This window comes from Mustela lutreola, chromosome 8, assembly GCF_030435805.1.
Source record: "Mustela lutreola isolate mMusLut2 chromosome 8, mMusLut2.pri, whole genome shotgun sequence".
Classification (NCBI taxonomy): domain Eukaryota; kingdom Metazoa; phylum Chordata; class Mammalia; order Carnivora; family Mustelidae; genus Mustela; species Mustela lutreola.
In genome coordinates this window covers 83,187,175-83,204,257 of record NC_081297.1, presented here as the reverse complement: position 1 = coordinate 83,204,257, position 17,083 = coordinate 83,187,175, and the positions used below count along the sequence as shown (strand labels likewise).

General features: G+C 41.6%; 1 protein-coding gene across 2 annotated transcripts in view; it reads left to right on the top strand.

The window, feature by feature from the left end:
- Positions 1 to 9,566: 9,566 nt before the first annotated feature.
- Positions 9,567 to 17,083, top strand: part of TM7SF3 (transmembrane 7 superfamily member 3) — a 36,920-nt gene continuing 29,403 nt past the window's right edge. For both annotated transcript variants that reach the window (XR_009356751.1, XM_059185828.1), the window contains exon 1: positions 9,567 to 9,855. Coding sequence is in view for 1 of the 2 variants with exons in the window: in XM_059185828.1 (XP_059041811.1) it covers positions 9,765 to 9,855 (91 nt within the window). In the remaining variant the exon portion in view is untranslated. The remainder of the gene's footprint in view (positions 9,856 to 17,083) is intronic.

Here is a 17,083-nt window from a genome sequence, read left to right as displayed (position 1 = left end):
TTAGGCTAGCTCCATCAGCGAAGCTTCTCTGCTGCACGTATTTTGAGTAACTTGGAGGTTGTTGGGAGTCCATTCGTGATTTGCGTCCAACATACTGTTCTCGAGGTTTTTGGGTGTTAAACATTCTACAGGGATTGTTAGATTCTGCGGTTTGGGAAGTAATTTTCTCAGCCCTCCCTTGTATTCATGTTTAAACATTGCCTTGAATACTTGTGTTGCATTGGGTTTCCAGGTGGAACGCAAAACATATACACAGCAGGCAACTCAAGAATCCTTGGGGGTCGCGATACCGATTTTAACGTCAACAAATCCAAATTAAAATTCACCAGGCAGTCTTGGTAAGCATTCGGGTGCCGCCTCTGTTGCTTTTGGAGGCGGGGGTGGGGAGGATCTCCCAAGTGGAGACTGGTTGCATACTTTAATTCTGAGTGTGGGTGTGCTGGGGAAGCTGACACACGTGAGATGGAAAACATCCGAAAAATTAAGTACTAAATCGAACTATATTGATGGTGTAAGAAGAGAATGGTTCTTAGAAAAGAGAGGTTTCTGTGGGCAAAGATGAGTGGCAGAAGAAGAGCCATTTGGAGTTCAGAGGTAAGGTGTGAGTGTAGGCAACTAGTAAGAATCTCGTTCCTTTGACAGCGAGAAACTCACTGTGGAGAACAAAAGAGGGTTGTGGAAAGGAGATTGGAGGTTGCAGTGTGTAGCTGGGAGAAAGAAGATTCCTGGAAAATGAGCCTTATGTGTAGGTAGGGTGGCAACAGTTTTTAAACAGGTAAGATGTGCAATTTAGACTTTAACCTTGAGACCTGTTGAGGGTTTAGGTGTGAAGGAAGATAGTAGAAACTTGGTATCTGGCTTTTCGGTGACTGGAGCATGTGATGCTTGATCCCCTGGTTGTGAGTTCAAGCCCCAGGTTGGGCATAGAGATTATGTTAAAAAAAAAAAAAAAAGAAAGAAAGAAAGAAAGAGAGAAAGGAAAGAAAGCAAAGAAAAGAAAGAGACTTGTTATCTAAAAAAAGTTATAGCCTGGGGATAGTGTGGCAAGAAATGAGCCTGAAATCAGCAAATGACTGGTTAGCGGGCCTGGGACAAACTCATCTCTTACACCCTGCTTCTCTTGTTAATTATCCCTGATCAGCCTACTGGGGTTGGGGGAAATTAGGGAGAATTATCCACTGAAAACTCAGCTTGTCGGATTTACCCCCAATGCTAGCTGGTAAACTGTACTTCTGCTTCACCACTCCTTCCTCTCAATCCCTCTTCATATCTGCTGGGACCTAATTAGAAACCTCTCCAGAGGGGCGCCTTGGTGGCTCAGTGGGTTAAAGCCTCTGCTTTCGGCTTGGGTCATGATCTCGGGGTCCTGGGATTGAGCCCTGCGTCAGGCTCTCTGTTCAGCGGAGGGGCCTGCTTCCCCCTCCCTCTCTGCCTACTTTTGATCTGTCAAATAAATAAATAAAATCTTAAAAAAGAAAAGAAAAGAAAAGAAAAGAAACCTCTCCAGATGAGACACCTCCCCTGACCATCATGGGATTAATGAGAAAGGACTCTAATTTTTTTAACCGCAATATGGAATAATCTTGTGATTGTTTCTTCTCAACCTCAGTTTAGAGTATACCTTATTGAATGCTTGCCATGTACCAAGAAATATGTTAGATGCTGGGTTTGCAAAGATGAATAAGCCAGGGCCTCACTGGGAGGAGGGCTTTGCAGTTCCAAGAATGAAATGGGTTGGGCCTAGACTAGGGGGTTGACTCTGATAAGAGAAGAAGAAAGGCTCGTTTTGAAGGAAATGTTAGCAAGAGTTGGGCCCAGTTAGATATAGAGGGATGGGGGCACCTGGGTGGCTTAGTCAGTTAAGCGTCTGCCTTTTGCTCAAGTCATGATCCCAGGGTCCTGGGATCAAACACCACACTGGGCTCTTTTCTCAGCTGGGAGCCTGCTTTTCCCTCTCCCTTTGCCTGCCATTCTGCCTGCTTGTGCTCTCGCGCGCTCTCTCTCTCTTTCTCTGTCAACTAAATAAATAAAATCTTAAAAAAAAAATAGAGAGAGGGATGAATAAGAGAGCCCATACTGTTTTGGAGAGATTCTGTTTTGGAGAATACTGTTTTGAGGCCCAATTGAAGAGAACTTGGGCACCTGGCAGAGAGGTGCCACTTGAAGACAATCATGTTATGACAGAGCTTTTGTCCTGTCATTATCTTCTTACAGGTTTTCAGTAGCTCCACTGAGCCCTCAGGCTGGTGTCCAGCCATCTCTGCCTAGTTTTCAAGGGTCACTATGATCTGTCTCCAGAGAACAAATCCAGCCAACTCTCCCAATAATATTTTGAGTGAAATCAGAATATTCACCCATGGGGACATCTGGGTGGCTCAGTCAGTTAAGCATCTGACTTTGGCTCAGGTCATGATCCCAGGGTCCTGGGATCAAGCCCAGCATCAGGCTCCCTGTTGAGCAGCCTGTTTCTCCCTCTGCCTGCCACTCCCCCTGCTTGTGTGCACGTTCTCTCTATCTCTCTCTCTCTGAGAAAATTAAATAAATAAAATGTTTTAAAAAAAGATTATTCATCTATTATTTATCCCTGGACCCCTGGGCTTCTTAAGACTGTTTTGGCCATGGACACCTTTATGAATCAGATGAAAGCTATGGACCCTTTCCCCAGATCAGGCTCAAAATTTTGCATACATCTTTAAGGGGGTTATGAATCTCTTGAAGCTGTGGACTTCAGGGAAAACTCCACCCGCCCAAAACAGTCTCTTGTGTCTAGCTTGGGATTTCTTTTCTTTTTTTTTTTTTTTAAGATTTTATTTATTTGACAGTCGGAGATCACAAGTAGGCAGAGAAACAGGCAGCAGAGAGCCTGATGCGTGGCATCCTGGGATCAGGACCTGAGCCAAAGGCAGAGGCTTTAACCCACTGAGCCATCCAGGCGCCCCTAGCTTGGAATTTCTCAGCAGCAACACTATTGACATTTAAGCCTGATTATTCTTCCCACCCCTTCCACCCCCAGTGCTGTCGTGTGTTTTGTAGAATGTTTAGAATGATCACTGTCCTCTACCCATGAAGTAATGATGGCAAACACCCCTTCCAGTGGTTACAATAAAAAATATCTCCAGATATCCCCAAATGTCTCCTGCAGGGCAAAATTGCTCCCAATTGGGAACCACTTCTTTAACTCTTTCCTCATTCTTTACCTTCATCCAAATGATTTCTTTGCTGTGATTTCTTTACTCTTTTACAGTTTTACCTTTTTTCATATAAATTTTATGAATTACTGGAGTCTACATGGACCTCTTCTTTTTTCCTTATATGATTCTGACACTTTTTCATATGCTTTTTCACTTGCTGTTCTTGCATCTCCAACTGGATTACATGGTTTGAAGAGCAGAAACCCAGTATTACGTATCTCTTAAACATATAATTTTGGTATGTTCTTTTAAACTTCATATTATTTTTGTGGTAATTTTTATACCCCGTGTGGGGCTAAAACTTATAAACCTATAAACCCGAGACCCAGAATCACATGCTCTTCCCACTGAGCTAGTTAAGCACTCTTTTCTTTTTTTTTTTTTTAAGATTTTATTTATTTGACAGAGAGAGAGAAATCACAAGTAGGCAGAGAGGCAGGCAGAAAGCAGGTTCCCCGCGGAGCAGAGATCCCGACATGGGGCTCGATCCCAGGACTCTGGGATCATGACCCGAGCTGAAGGCAGAGGCTTTAACCCACCAAGCCATCCAGGTGCCCCTAGTTAAGCACTCTTAAGCTTCATATTATTATAAGTTTCAAACATATACAAAAATTAAATAATAAGGGGCACCTCGGTGGCTCAGTCGTTAAGCGTCTGCCTTCGGCTCAGGTCATGATCTTAGTTGTACTGGGATCAAGCTCTGCATTGGGCTTCCTGCTCCACATTGGGAAGCCTGCTTCTCCAGCTCCCACTCCTCCTGCTTGCGTTCCCTCTCTTGCCGTGTCTCTCTCTGTCAAATAAATAAATAAAATCTTTTTAAACATAGAATAATAAAGTGGACACTCATGTATTCATCATCCAGCTTTAATTATCAACTCATAGCTAATCTTGTGGTTAGTACTTTCATTTTTTTAAATCTGTAGTGACTCCTTATCTTTTCAGAAAAAAAATAATTAACAATTCTTTAACCTAGCATTCTAGACTCTTAACTACCTTTATTACCTACTTGACCACAATTTATTAAATATGTAAAACATTTCAAGCACTGGGCTGAAATACTATAAATAAGAATTGGCAGGCGCCTGGGTGGCTCAGGGGGTTAAAGCCTCTGCCTTCAGCTTCGGTCAAGATCCCAGAGTCCTGGGATCAGCCCAGCATAGTTTAGGGAATCTGTGCTCAGCAGGGAGCCTGCTTCCTCTGCTCTCTGCCTGCCTCTCTGTCTACTTGCGTTCTCCATCAAATAAATAAATAAAATCTTAAAAAAAAAATAAGAATTTGCTATACTAGATTCCCTTTGTTTCCTTGTTGACCATCCACTTACCTTATTTTAAATATTTCTTGTTTTTTATAAAACCCTCCCTGAAACCCCACAGTAGGGTAATTGTTCCCAATCTTCACCACAATTGTTCCTTATACTTTTGTTATTGCACTTAGCATATTGAAATGTAATTACTCATACATGAATAATTGACTCACTACCATGAGCTGCTTGTGGGCAGAAACATTTAAATTTCCTCCATATTTCCAATACCTAGCATTTACCTGGCACATAGAAGCCAATGCATGCATACTTCTGGACCAAATGAATACATTTTCTAGGATAATAATTTCCATGTAATAACTATTAAGTAAACATTTATTGGATTTAATTTAGTAAACACAGTCAAAATAATGTAACCCATAGAAACAAGAATTTAAAAAAAAATACAGAGCAAAAGTGAGATTAGAGTGAGATAGGATGAACGGGCAAGTTTCACAGAACGTCTTTCTTGCCTTTCCCCTAGAAAGATGGGAATATTCTGTTCCCATCTCTATCCAAGGTCTTGGGTTTTATAAAATATCTAGGATAGGTTACTTGTCTTCTTCCTTCCTTTTCTAAATTTTTTTTTTTTTAAGATTTCATGTATTTATTTGACAGAGAAATCACAAGTAGATGGAGAGGTAGGCAGAGAGAGAGAGAGGGAAGCAGGCTCTCTGCTGAGCAGAAAGCCCGATTCGGGACTCGATCCCAGGACCCTGAGATCATGACCTGAGCCGAAGGCAGTGGCTTAACCCACTGAGCCACCCAGGTGCCCCCTTCCTTTTCTAAATTTTAAGCAGACTTTAAGGCACTAGTAGTTATCTGTATCTTCGGTTTAGGAATCTTCTCAGTTTTTGCATTTCCTTTCTTTTTTAAGAAATAATTTATTTACTTATTTGACACAGAGTGTGAGAGAGCAAAGGCCAGGGGAGCGGCAGAGGGAGAGGGAGAAGTAGACTCCCTGCTGAGCAGATATCCAAACATGGGGCTCTATCCCAGGACCCTAGGATCCTGACCTGAGCTGAAAGCAGACACTGAACCAACTGAGCCACCCAGGTGCTTCTGCATTTCCTTTCAATTCATAGGAGTGACAAACTCATCTGCAAAGCTGCTGAGCCCATTTGTTTCACAGGTTGCCAGTGGAACTCTGATGTGAGCAAGGAACCTCAGCCAATATTCTTCCTGAGCTGTCACGGTATTTCAGAGCCAAGGTACTAAAGCCCTCTTCTGACTGCTGACACATCTGTCATCAGCTGTCCTCTGCAGGCAAAGGAACTGCGATGCAAAGGTATGGAGGGGAGACAGTGGGATGAGTTCAGGAAACTACAATTAATTCAGTGTGGCTAGCATAGAGGAATTGAGTTTAGTTGCCACACGAACCTGGAGAGGTGGGCAGGGGCTATATTATGAAAACAATTGTGTCATACTCAGGAAGGTGGACTGTTATCCTGAATGTTTGTATAAGAAAAATCTTTAAAATTATACATCTCTTTTAAAAATTAATATTTTATTTCAAAGCAATGCATATTCAATGTTGAATTTTTACAGAGTGCAGAAACATGGAATGAAAATCATTCTTGGGGCACCTGGATGGCTCAGTCAGTTAAGCATCTGACTCTTTTTTATTTTTTTTTAATATTTTATTTATTTATTTGACAGACAGAGATCACAAGTAGGCAGAGAGGCAGGCAGAGAGAGAGAGAGGAAGCAAGCCCCCTGCCGAGCAGAGAGCCTGATGTGGGGCTTGATCCCAGGATCCTGAGATCATGACCTGAGCCTAAGGCAGGGGCTTAACCCACCGAGCCATCCAGGCGCCCCAAGCATCTGACTCTTAAACTCATCTCAGGGTTTTGTTTTGTTTTGTTTTTAATTTGAGAGAATAAGTGAGAGAGAACATGTGAGGGGAAAGGATCAGAAGGAGAAGTAGACTCCCCGCTGAGCAGGGAGCCCGATCCCCGATGTGGGACTGGATTCCAGGACCCCGGGATCATGACTTGACCTGAAGGTAGTCGCTTAACCAACTGAGCCACTCAGGAGCCCTCAGCTCATGTCTTGGATCTCAGGGCCATGAGGTCAAGCCCTGCACTGAAGTTAATTATTAAAAAAGTTAAAAAATAATCATTCTTAATCCAATCACCCAGAGATAGCTCTTTAAAACATTTTATTTTTTCAACTTTTCTATGTATATAAATATGACTAAAGTGAAAACAAGATAAAGCTCATACTGGGTATATTCGGCGCTTTTTAACTTGCCTTTTCATAAACACTTCACAATGAGATGCTTTCTAAAACATGATTTGAGAAGGGCTACACAGTATTCTACTATACAGATGCATCATGGATTATTTAGTCAATTCCTTATTGCTGGGCATTTAGACTGGGTTTCGTTGCTCTAACACCTTGATGAAGGGGCCAATGGGTGTCTCAGTCAGGTAAGTGTCCTACTCTTGATTTTGGCTCAGGTCATGATCTCAGGATTGTGGAAATGGGCCCCACGTGGGGCTCTGTGCTCAGTGTGGAGTCTGCTTGTCCCTTTCCCTCTGCTTCTCACACTGCTTATGTGCTCATTCAAATAAATAAATAAACAAAATATTTAATACTTGGTAGTTTTGTGCACTAATTTTATACAGGTACGTAATGTTTGTACATATATATGTACTTAAATCTCAAAGTGGAATTATAGTACCAAAGGTATGAATATTTGTAAGATTTTTGTGCAGATTATGTTATAAAAACTTGTCAATACATTTCCAAAGATTCCAAGAATGTCTGCTTCTCAGCTCTTGCACCCACACTGGATATTCTTCTAAAATATTTACAACTTAGGTCTTAATTTTTTTTTAAGATTTTTGTTTTGGGGGTTCCTGGGAGCTCAGTCGGTTAAGCATCTGCCTTCCGCTCAGGTCATGATCCCAGAGTCCTGGGATCCAGCCCCATCCCACATTGGGCTCTCTGCTCGCCGGGGAGCCTGATTCTCCCTCTGCCTTCGCCTGCCACTCCCACTGCTTGTGCTTTCTCTCACTCTCTCTCTCTCTTTCTGTCAAATAAATAAATAAAATCTTAAAAGAAATAAGGATTTTTGTTTTCAATTTATTTGAGAGAGAGTGCACATGCACAAGTTGGGGGATGGTAGAGGCAGAGGGAGAGAGAATCTCAAACAGACTCCAGGCTGAATGCCCAGCCTGAGGCAGGGCTCCATCTGATGACTCTGAGATCATGACCTGAGCTGAAATCAAGAGCCGGAAGCTTGACTGAGCTATGCAGGCACCCCCTCAACGTCTTAATTTGATTTTTGTTGTTTTTGTTACTAATGAGTTCAAATGTTTTTCTTTTATTGGCCAGTTTTCTTTCTTTTCTTTCTTTCTTTCTGGTCATTAACTTGGCTTTTATTTCTTCTTCTTCTTCTTCCTTTTTTTTTTTTTTTTTAGATTTATTTATTTATTTATTTTAGAGAGAAAGAGCATGAACAGGAGGTGCACAAGGAGAGAGAATGTTAAGCAGACTCTGGGCTGAGTCCAGAACCTGGTGATGAGATCACAGCTGGAGCTGAAGCCAATAGTCATTCACCTGCAGGACTGGGCCACACAGGTGCCCCTTGACTTTTCATATTGTTGTTGGAGTTTTTTGACTTTCATAGAATTTTAATTTTTAAGTAGCTAAATCTACCAATCTTTTCCTTTATGGTTTCCTCCTTTGTTTTTTTGCTGAGAAATTTCCTCCCCTGAATGCTTCTACCCACTTCCTGCTTGGTGCTTCCAGATTCAAATAGATTTTTGCTTAAATGAACTCTTTTAAAAGGAGGTTCCTTCCACTTTGAGATCAAGTTTTGTTTTGTTTAAAAGCATTTATTTCAGGTCGCCTGGGTGCTTCAGTAGGTTATTAAGCATCTGACTTGGCTCAGGTCCTGTCTTGCCATCCTGGGATCAGCCCCACCTCTAGCTCCCAGCTCAGCGGGGAATCTGGTTGATCGGCTTTCTCTGCCTCTACCCCTACTCGTGCTTGCTCTCTCTCTAACAAATAAAGCCCTAAAAAATAAGAATCACATATTTCTTCTAATTCTCTTATAGTTTTAACGAATACTTTGGAATTTCATTTTGCTAGGGTGAGATAGAGTTCTAATACTGCCTCCCCAACAGGGTGCAATCAGTCATCAGATTAACTCATTTGATGATTCAGTTATCATCAATGGTTGGTAACTGAATGGTAGAGAAAATAAATCTACCCATTGATTCAAATGTTACCCTTATTATAACCACTCTTACCATCATCCTGGGATTTCATCTACTGAGAGTTACAGGAATGAGGACATGTAGGAGACAGTAGAGGGAAAACAGGATTACGGTGATTGCTACTGGTTTTAGTTTAATAGTGGAATAACCGAATGTGTATTTTTCAAGATAGTTGCTCATTAAAATACCTAAATGAAAAGTTTAAAGAGCAGGCAAAAGAAAACAGAGCAATCTCCCCCCAAATAACTGAGTCTCCATATCCAATTACTCAGCGCGTTCCCGAGCCGTCTGTCACATGGTCTGCTGTCCTTTAAACAGCCCTCAGGTGTCAAGTTTGAGAGAGCAAGCTGGGTCAAGGTCTAAAGTCTTCGAGGATATTTCGCTCAGAGAAAGTGAAACTTTATTGTTAAAAGTGGAGCTCACCACTACAGAAACACGACCCGCCCCGCATTTTCCTACTAACATCGGCCTGAGCAGCGAAGGGAAACCGCCCACTGATCGTGGGTTTTGAGTCCGGGCTTCGTGTCTTTCCCTTTGGCGAAGGGCAGTTAAGCCCGGGAACAGGAGCCTGGAGACGTTAGGCCGCAACAGAAAGTTATTTTTTACTCTAACGGCGGTTTTCGTAAGCGATAAAGATACAAAACTGAGAAGTAGGGGTTACACCACAGAACTTTCCGGGGTCTCCCCTGCCCCCACCTCCCGCGCGCCGGGCGGCGAGGACCCGCGGGTGCGCGGCGCTCAGCAAGCCGGCTGGGCGCGGAGAGATAGGCGCGCGCCGGCCGGACCCGCCCCTCCGCCTTCGCCCGCGGCGCCGGGGGACCCGCGGCGGTGACGTAAAGGGGGCGGGGCGAGGCGCGGTGTGGGGCTGCGGGGTTTCTGCCGGAAGAGGAAACCTCCCGGTGGGGCGCAGGCGTGCGGCTAGCCTTGGACGCCCGCCCTGGGGGGCCGGCAGGTGTGCGGTGGGAGCGCCTGGCGAGTGATGGGACCGTGCGCCAGCGCCCCGGGATAGCGCGGGTGAGGCGACAGAGCCCCGCCCGGGCAGCCATGGGGCTCCTTCGGCTCCTGGTCCTCGCGGTGCTGGCGTCCGAACCCGGCGTGGCCGGAGGAGCCGAGACCGTCGGGAATTCCAGCGAGGGTAAGGGCAGGGGAGCCTCAGTTCTGCAACCTCAAGTTGGTTTTGCATTTCTTGCAGGTTCGCAGTCCACCTCGGGATCTGTGCATTTCGCAGGGGGGGTGGTGAATTCAGAACCGGCGGGAGTGGATCGGGGTCTTTTCCAGCTGAAGGAGATTCCCATTGCCAAGGAGGCCTCACCGTCAACCTACTTTAGGCTGAGGGAATGGGAAGGGTTAAGTAACTCTCCTGGTCAGACACGTTTTTAATCTCCCTTAGGGAGCAACCATGTGTTTGTAGGTTTAAGTTGACTCATGAAAACACTTCTTTGCTCTCAAGTGGTGTATCTGAGACTCGCCTGGGAACTTAGTGCAGAATGAAGGGCTTTATTAATCATGTTCCTCCAAGCTGCTGCGGGTTTTTACACTCCAGAATCTAGATGCTTTTCAGATTGGTTATGCTCTACGGAGTTTGAAAGGAAAAGTGAACCCAGAGTGGGACTTAGGATGGTATAGGTCATGTGCTCAGTGAATGCGTTTTAGCAATAGCTCCTGGTTTGTTAATATAAACCATAAAAAAGCAGTAATTATGCTAGGCTGATGATAATCATGTGCTTTTCCATGAGCTTCATCACATTCTTAGTTTTATTTTGAGCTTAAGAGACCAGTTGCACTTCTGAACCAGTGTATTTTCTGAATAATGTGGTTGTGTTCCTAATTGCTCATCTTAGAAAAGCTTTTGTGCAAACTGAATCTTAGAGTCATTGCACAGGAGTTAAGGCCAGAGCTGAAAAGGGCAGTTATATTTATGCAGAGAAAAGCCTTGTTAATGATAGGGCACTGACATTTCACTGTGTGCAGTAAGTGCCAGGTGCTTTCCATGGCATTGTTAATTAATCCTCACAACCCTATGAGATCATCACCCTCTTCAGAGGAGAATGGTAAGGCAGAGGATGAAACTGGGGCCACGATGATGTTCATTACACAGGTCAACAGTTAAGAGGGGGCACAGGTGATACTTGAATTTATGTGTGTCTGGCTGTAGTTTTAATTTTCATGGTCCTTCCACTTCGGCAAAGCTGGCCTCCAATAAAGATATTTTACTTAGTATGGTGCTTTACATTTAATTCTGTGAATTCTCATTCCTCAAAATAACCTTATGAGAGAGGTAACGGTGATGTTATTTCCATTTTATTTTTTTTAAAGATTTATTTTCCAGCGAGTGATTGCGTGCAAGTGGGGAGGGGCAGAGGGAGGAGAATCCCAAGCAGACTCCCCACTGATTGCAGAGCCTGATGTGGGGCTGACTCCCCCGACCCTGTGATCATGACCTGAGCCTGTGCATTTGTATTTAATATTATTTTCCATTCTTGTTTTACATTCATATCTAGTAGTTTACATGGAATTACAATAGTAATTGGAGTTGAGCGGAATGCCATGTGGGCCTTCTAGTATTTGTGTTATTGCTGGTTCTGGATTTAAGGCAGCAGGCTATTCGTGTGGTTCATTGCAAGTGATCTCTTTTAAAAGTATGTAAAAGGTAGTGTGTACATTTCTGTGTTTCCTTTCAGCTTTTAGGGGTAATGAAAATTCGTAAGATATAAATAAGATATGGGGAGAGGCAGTTGAATGCCTACCAACTTAAGTATCTGAACTGTTTTTTTAAATAGTTCATCTGAAGAGGATTATGAAGACTTAAGATTTCACAGATCTAGAATTTGGTTGTGTCAAAGCACAAATAAGTAAATTTTAGTAAAAAAAAAAAAGAGTTGGATAATTATACGGTTCAAGTTTAGGATCTGATTGAGAAAGAAAAGGAAAAGATTAGTACTGGTCAGCTCTTTTTAGAAAGAAATTATTATTAGAAAGAAAAATAACTCTGGGTGGGAATGGAGGAAGGGTATGAAAAATAGAAAAGAGTTCCTGGCTGTGGGTGAGATGGCAAAAAAATACCTTTGGCAGAAAAAGCAGAGCTATTGTTTTTTAGAGGAGAGCCACAGCCTGAGTGCTCTGTCTCCATGTTAGCCATTTGCCTGCACTATCATTTGATGTGCTGTCTTTTTCCTTCCCACTCACAAAGTCACAAGATCTAATTATGCCTCATAAAGTGAATCCTTTTCCAGGTAGCTTAGAGGAGAAGTTCCTGTTAACTTCTTCTTCTTTTTTTTTTTTTTTTTTTTTTTTTTTTTTTTAAAGATTTATTTATTTATTTGACAGAGAGAGAGATCACAAGTAGGCAGAGAGGCAGGCAGAGAGAGGAAGGGAAGCAGGCTCCCTGCTGAGCAGAGAGCCCGATGTGGGACTCGATCCCAGGACCCCGAGATCATGACCCGAGCCGAAGGCAGCGGCTTAACCCACTGAGCCACCCAGGCGCCCCATTTCCTGTTAACTTCTTCAGGGTATAGTTTGGATACATGTTTTCTTTTGCTTATGTCTGTTTTATTTTATTTATTTATTTATTTTTATTTTTAAGATTTTATTTGACAGAGAGATTACAAGTGGGCAGAGAGGCAGAGAGAGAGGGGGAAGCAGGCTCCCCACTGAACAGAGAGCCTGATGCGGGGCTTGATCCCAGGACCCTGAGATCATGAGCCGAAGGCAGAGGCTTAACGGACTGAGCCACCCAGGTGCCCCTGTTGTCTGTTTTTATAAGTAGAAATTAAATGCATTTTCTGCCAGACTATAGTGTTAAAGTCTTGATTTTTCGTATTTTTCCTTGTCGCTCCTTGGAAGTCTCTTTCTCATTTTGATGTTTATGATGGACATGCTGGACATGTATAGTCCCCTTCTTTCTACTAGTTTATTCGTAGGGCCATATTGAATCCCTGACTTCTTTTTTAAGTAAGAAGATGAGTCCCTGAAATGCTGGGAAGCTAAGGGAAGTTTGTAATGATACTTTATTGTGTAGCACTGGACAGTTTAAAATTTGTTTCTCCTATTTATTTTATACTTTCAGCAGCCAAATGATGTATGAGGTACGTGACTTCCATTTCACCTTGGGGAAACTGAGGCCCAGAGGAAGTAAATTACTTTTCTGAGGTCATAACATTCAACCATCCTTCACTAAACATTTACTGTGTGCCAGCTATGTGATTGGTACTGTACTAGACACCAGGGTGTCAACTATAACAAAGCCCTGCATAGCCACAGCTGGTTTGGCGAATATTCAGTCTTCTCGAAAATTGCGAAGTGGTTAACAGACTGCCAAGGTAATACTGCCAAAGGATTTTTACGCAGAAGTTAGGTTAAAGATAATTAAGAATGGGAAAAAATGTATTTATCCTTTCCTAATTCATCAAACATCATGTTAGGAGTTCTCAGACGTGGCTGAACATTAGAATCAGCTAGAGAACTTTTTTTTTTTTAAAGATTTTATTTGTTTATCTGACGCACAGAGAGAGATCACAAGTAGGAGAGAGGCAGGCAGAGAGAGAGGAGGAAGCAGGCTCCCTGCTGAGCAGAGAGTCTGATGAGGGACTCCATCCGAGGACCCCAAGATCACGACCGGAGCCTAAGGCAGAGGCCCAACCCACTGAGCCACGCAGGTGCCTTGTCCTGGAGAACTTTTTAAAAAGGCAGTTTGGTGAAGAGACAATTAGAAATTGAAATGTAAAAGAAAAAATGAATTTCTGTTAGCATCAAGGAACATAGAATATTTAGGGGTAATTATAATGGAATATGTAAAGATCTTTACAGGAAAAAGCATATATCATTCTTGAGACAAATTGAGAAACTAAGCAGAGGGATATCTCAGATTCATAAATTAGAAAATTTTATGTTATAAGGATATCATTTCTTCCTCATTTAATACATTCATTGCCATTCCAATCAGATTGCTGGCAGCTTATTTTGTGGAAATCGACAAGCTGCTTTCAAAAATATATATGGAGATGAAAAATGGCCAAAATAGTCAAGACGGTCTTGAAGAGAAAGAACAAATTTGGGACAAAATCGACACCAATGCAATATTGGTGTTAGGATAGACAAATAGACCACTGGAATACAACTAAGAGCCCAGAAACAGACCAACACATGTGGTCACCTATGTGAAAACTGAAATTGCAGAGTAGTAGGGAAATGGTGGTATTTTCAATAAAGGGTATTCTATCAACTCAGTATGCATATGGAAACATGAACCTTGACCCTCTGCCTCACACCATATGTAAAAATCAACTTTATATTGATTTTAGTCTTAAATATCAAAGGTAAAACAAAGGTCTAGAAGTTAACATGGAGAATGTGTCTTCATAATCTTAGGATATGTTGGCAAAGATTGGATTAGAATGACACAAAAAGGACTAAGCATAAAAAAAACTCAAGAAATTGGTCTACATTAAAACTAAAATTTTGGGGTGCCTGGGTGGCTCAGTGGGTTAAGCCTCTGCCTTCGGCTCAGGTCATGATCCTCAGGGTCCTGGGATCAGACCCCGCATCGGGCTCCCTGCTCAGCAGGGAACCTGCTTCCCGCCTACCTCTCTGCCTCCTTGTGATCTCTCTGTCAAATAAATGATTAAAAAAAAAAAAAAAAGTTAAAACTAAAATTTCTGTTAATCTAAAGGTAGTAAGAGAGGAAAGGTGAGCTAACAGAATAGTAGAAGTACACTGACAGAATGCTCATATCAGTGATGTATAAAGAACTAAAATTCAGTCATGACAGTCTTTTTTTTTTTTTTTTTTAAAGATTTTTTATTTATTTATTTGACACAGAGAGAGAGATTACAAATAGGCAGAGAGGCAGGCAGAGAGAGAGGAGGAAGCGGGCTTCCCGCTGAGTAGAGAACCCGATGCAGGGCTCGATCCCAGGACCCTGGGATCATGACTTGAGCTGAAGGTAGAGGCTTTAACCCACTGAGCCACCCAGGTGCCCCAGGACAGTCTATTTTTAAAGTGGGCAAAAGTCTTGAACACAGACCCTTTTACAAAGGGAGTGTCCAGATGGCTCATAAACAAAACAAGATGTTCTTAACCTCTTTAATGATTAGGGAAATGCAAATTGAAATCACAATGAGATACTACTACGCATCCAACAGAGACACTGATGAAACCTAGTGTTGGTGAGACAGTTGGGCAACCACAATACTTTTCCACAAGTTGATAGGGGTATAAATTGGCAAAACCATGTGGGATAAGTGTTTGGCAGTAGCTACTAAGGCAGAATGTAAGTGTACCCTATTACCCGATGATTCTACCCGTGGGTTCTATCCAATAGAAATGTGTACATATGTGCACTAAAAGATATGTACAAAAAATTGCTTGGAGTTACTCATAATAACTTCATATTAGAAGTAATCCAAATGTTGATTAACAGAAGAAAAGATAAGTAAACTGTGGTATATTCCTTTTATGAAGTATACAACAATGAAAATGAGTAAGTCATGGTTACTTAAGAGTAGCTTGGATTAATTTCACAGGTATGCTATTGATTTTTAAAAAGCTAGACACAAAAGAATTCATCCTTTGTGATTCGACTTAATTAAAGTTCAGAAATGGGCAAAGCCCATCTGTGGTGTTTGAAGTTAGGATCATGGTATTTCTGGGCGGGAGGGAAGGCTTAGTGATTGAAAGGGACCACAGACCTCTAAGATGGTAGAATGCTCTTTCTTCACCTACCATGTAAACTTCATGTACTTCTCTGTATGTATGTTCAATAAATGTTTTTTAACTGACACTTGTACCCTAGCCCCTTTGATTTTTATTTAACCAGTCTTGATAGGGGCCCAGGCAGCAGTAGTTTTTAAGAAGCCCCTCCAGATGGTTGTAATGCACAGCCAGAAAGGAGAACCACTGTATTAGATTTCCTTCCAATAAGGCCACCTTATGAGTGCTGTAGGAAATTCGAAAAGTAAAGAAATGTGCAAAGAAAAGGGAAAAAAATCATTTAAAATACACCCCCAGAGGCAACTGCTTTTAAACCCCTACTTATCTTGTAAAGTGATCAGGTTTTCAAATCGTGGATACCGTTTCTTTTATTATCTTGTATCTGCCAGGTTCCTGCTACAGGTATTTGATTGGGGAAAAAGGGTTAGTGAGGCATCATCTTTCACATAGCTTCTGGAAATCCAGGAATTAATAAGTGAAAGCTGTAGCCAGGTGCTTTTCTTAAATTTAGAAGCAGAGACTGTAACGTAATGTTTTGACCCTAATCATTATATATTTTCAAATGAACTGCTTGTTTTCATTTCTGATTTTCTTAGAGAGCAGGACTTCTTAGGTAGTTTAACCATTTAGGATGAAAAGTGATCTGTTAACACTGTCACAGGAAAAACCTCAGATAGGTTTTACTGCCTGATATGTATGTATGCTTTCTAGTAGACTCTTTTACAGAAAGAACTATTTCTTTATTTTTATGCTGGAATGGTAACAGCTGGTATGTTCATCAGTACGGGATTTGTTGAAAAAATATGGTTACATACAGAATGAAATATTATGTAACTTGTAAAATGCTAGAGCTAGAGTTATCTATGTTGATATGCAGAAATATCTAAGATCTATTAAATGGGCTATACCAAATGTATTTATATTTTTCCATTGTATGTAGAAATATTTATTATATCTGCCAAAGTCCTAAAAGATATATGCCAAACTGTTAATATTGATTATTCCTGCAGAGTATATTTGCTATGGGTATTGATTTTCTCTGCATTTCTTACCTTTCTATAATAAAGGTTATGTATTATCTGGAAAAATATTATGATTTTAAGGGAAAAAGAAAACAAGTGATGGAAGTGTTGAGAGAGTGTCATCATTTTGTCTAGGTTCTTATTTTATCTGTGTTCTTGTTTTTATAAATTTGAAATGAAGACTTGAGGTAGAATCTGTGTTTTGAGTGCTGTCAGGAATGGAGGATTTTTCCAAATTGTACAGTTTCAGTTTTTGGTAAGAACGTCTCACCATCATTATAGAAATTTGATAAACTGTGAAATGTGTAAAGAAAAGAAAAATCCCTTAAAATATACTCGCAGTGATACCTACTTTCAATACCCATACTTACCTTAAGTTACCAGTTTAATAATGTGTTTTAATTTTTTTTTAAGATCTATTTATTTATTTATGCAGAGAGGCAGGCAGAGAGAGGAGGAAGCAGGCTCGCTGCTGAGTAGAGAGCCTGATTCGGGGCTTGATCCCAGGACCCTGAGATCATGACCTGAGCTGAAGGCAGAGGCTTTAACCCAGTGAGCCACCCAGGTGCCCCTGTGTTTTAATTTCTATGGTTCTTCTTCCTTACTGTCATTTGAAACACTGAAAGTTTTGGT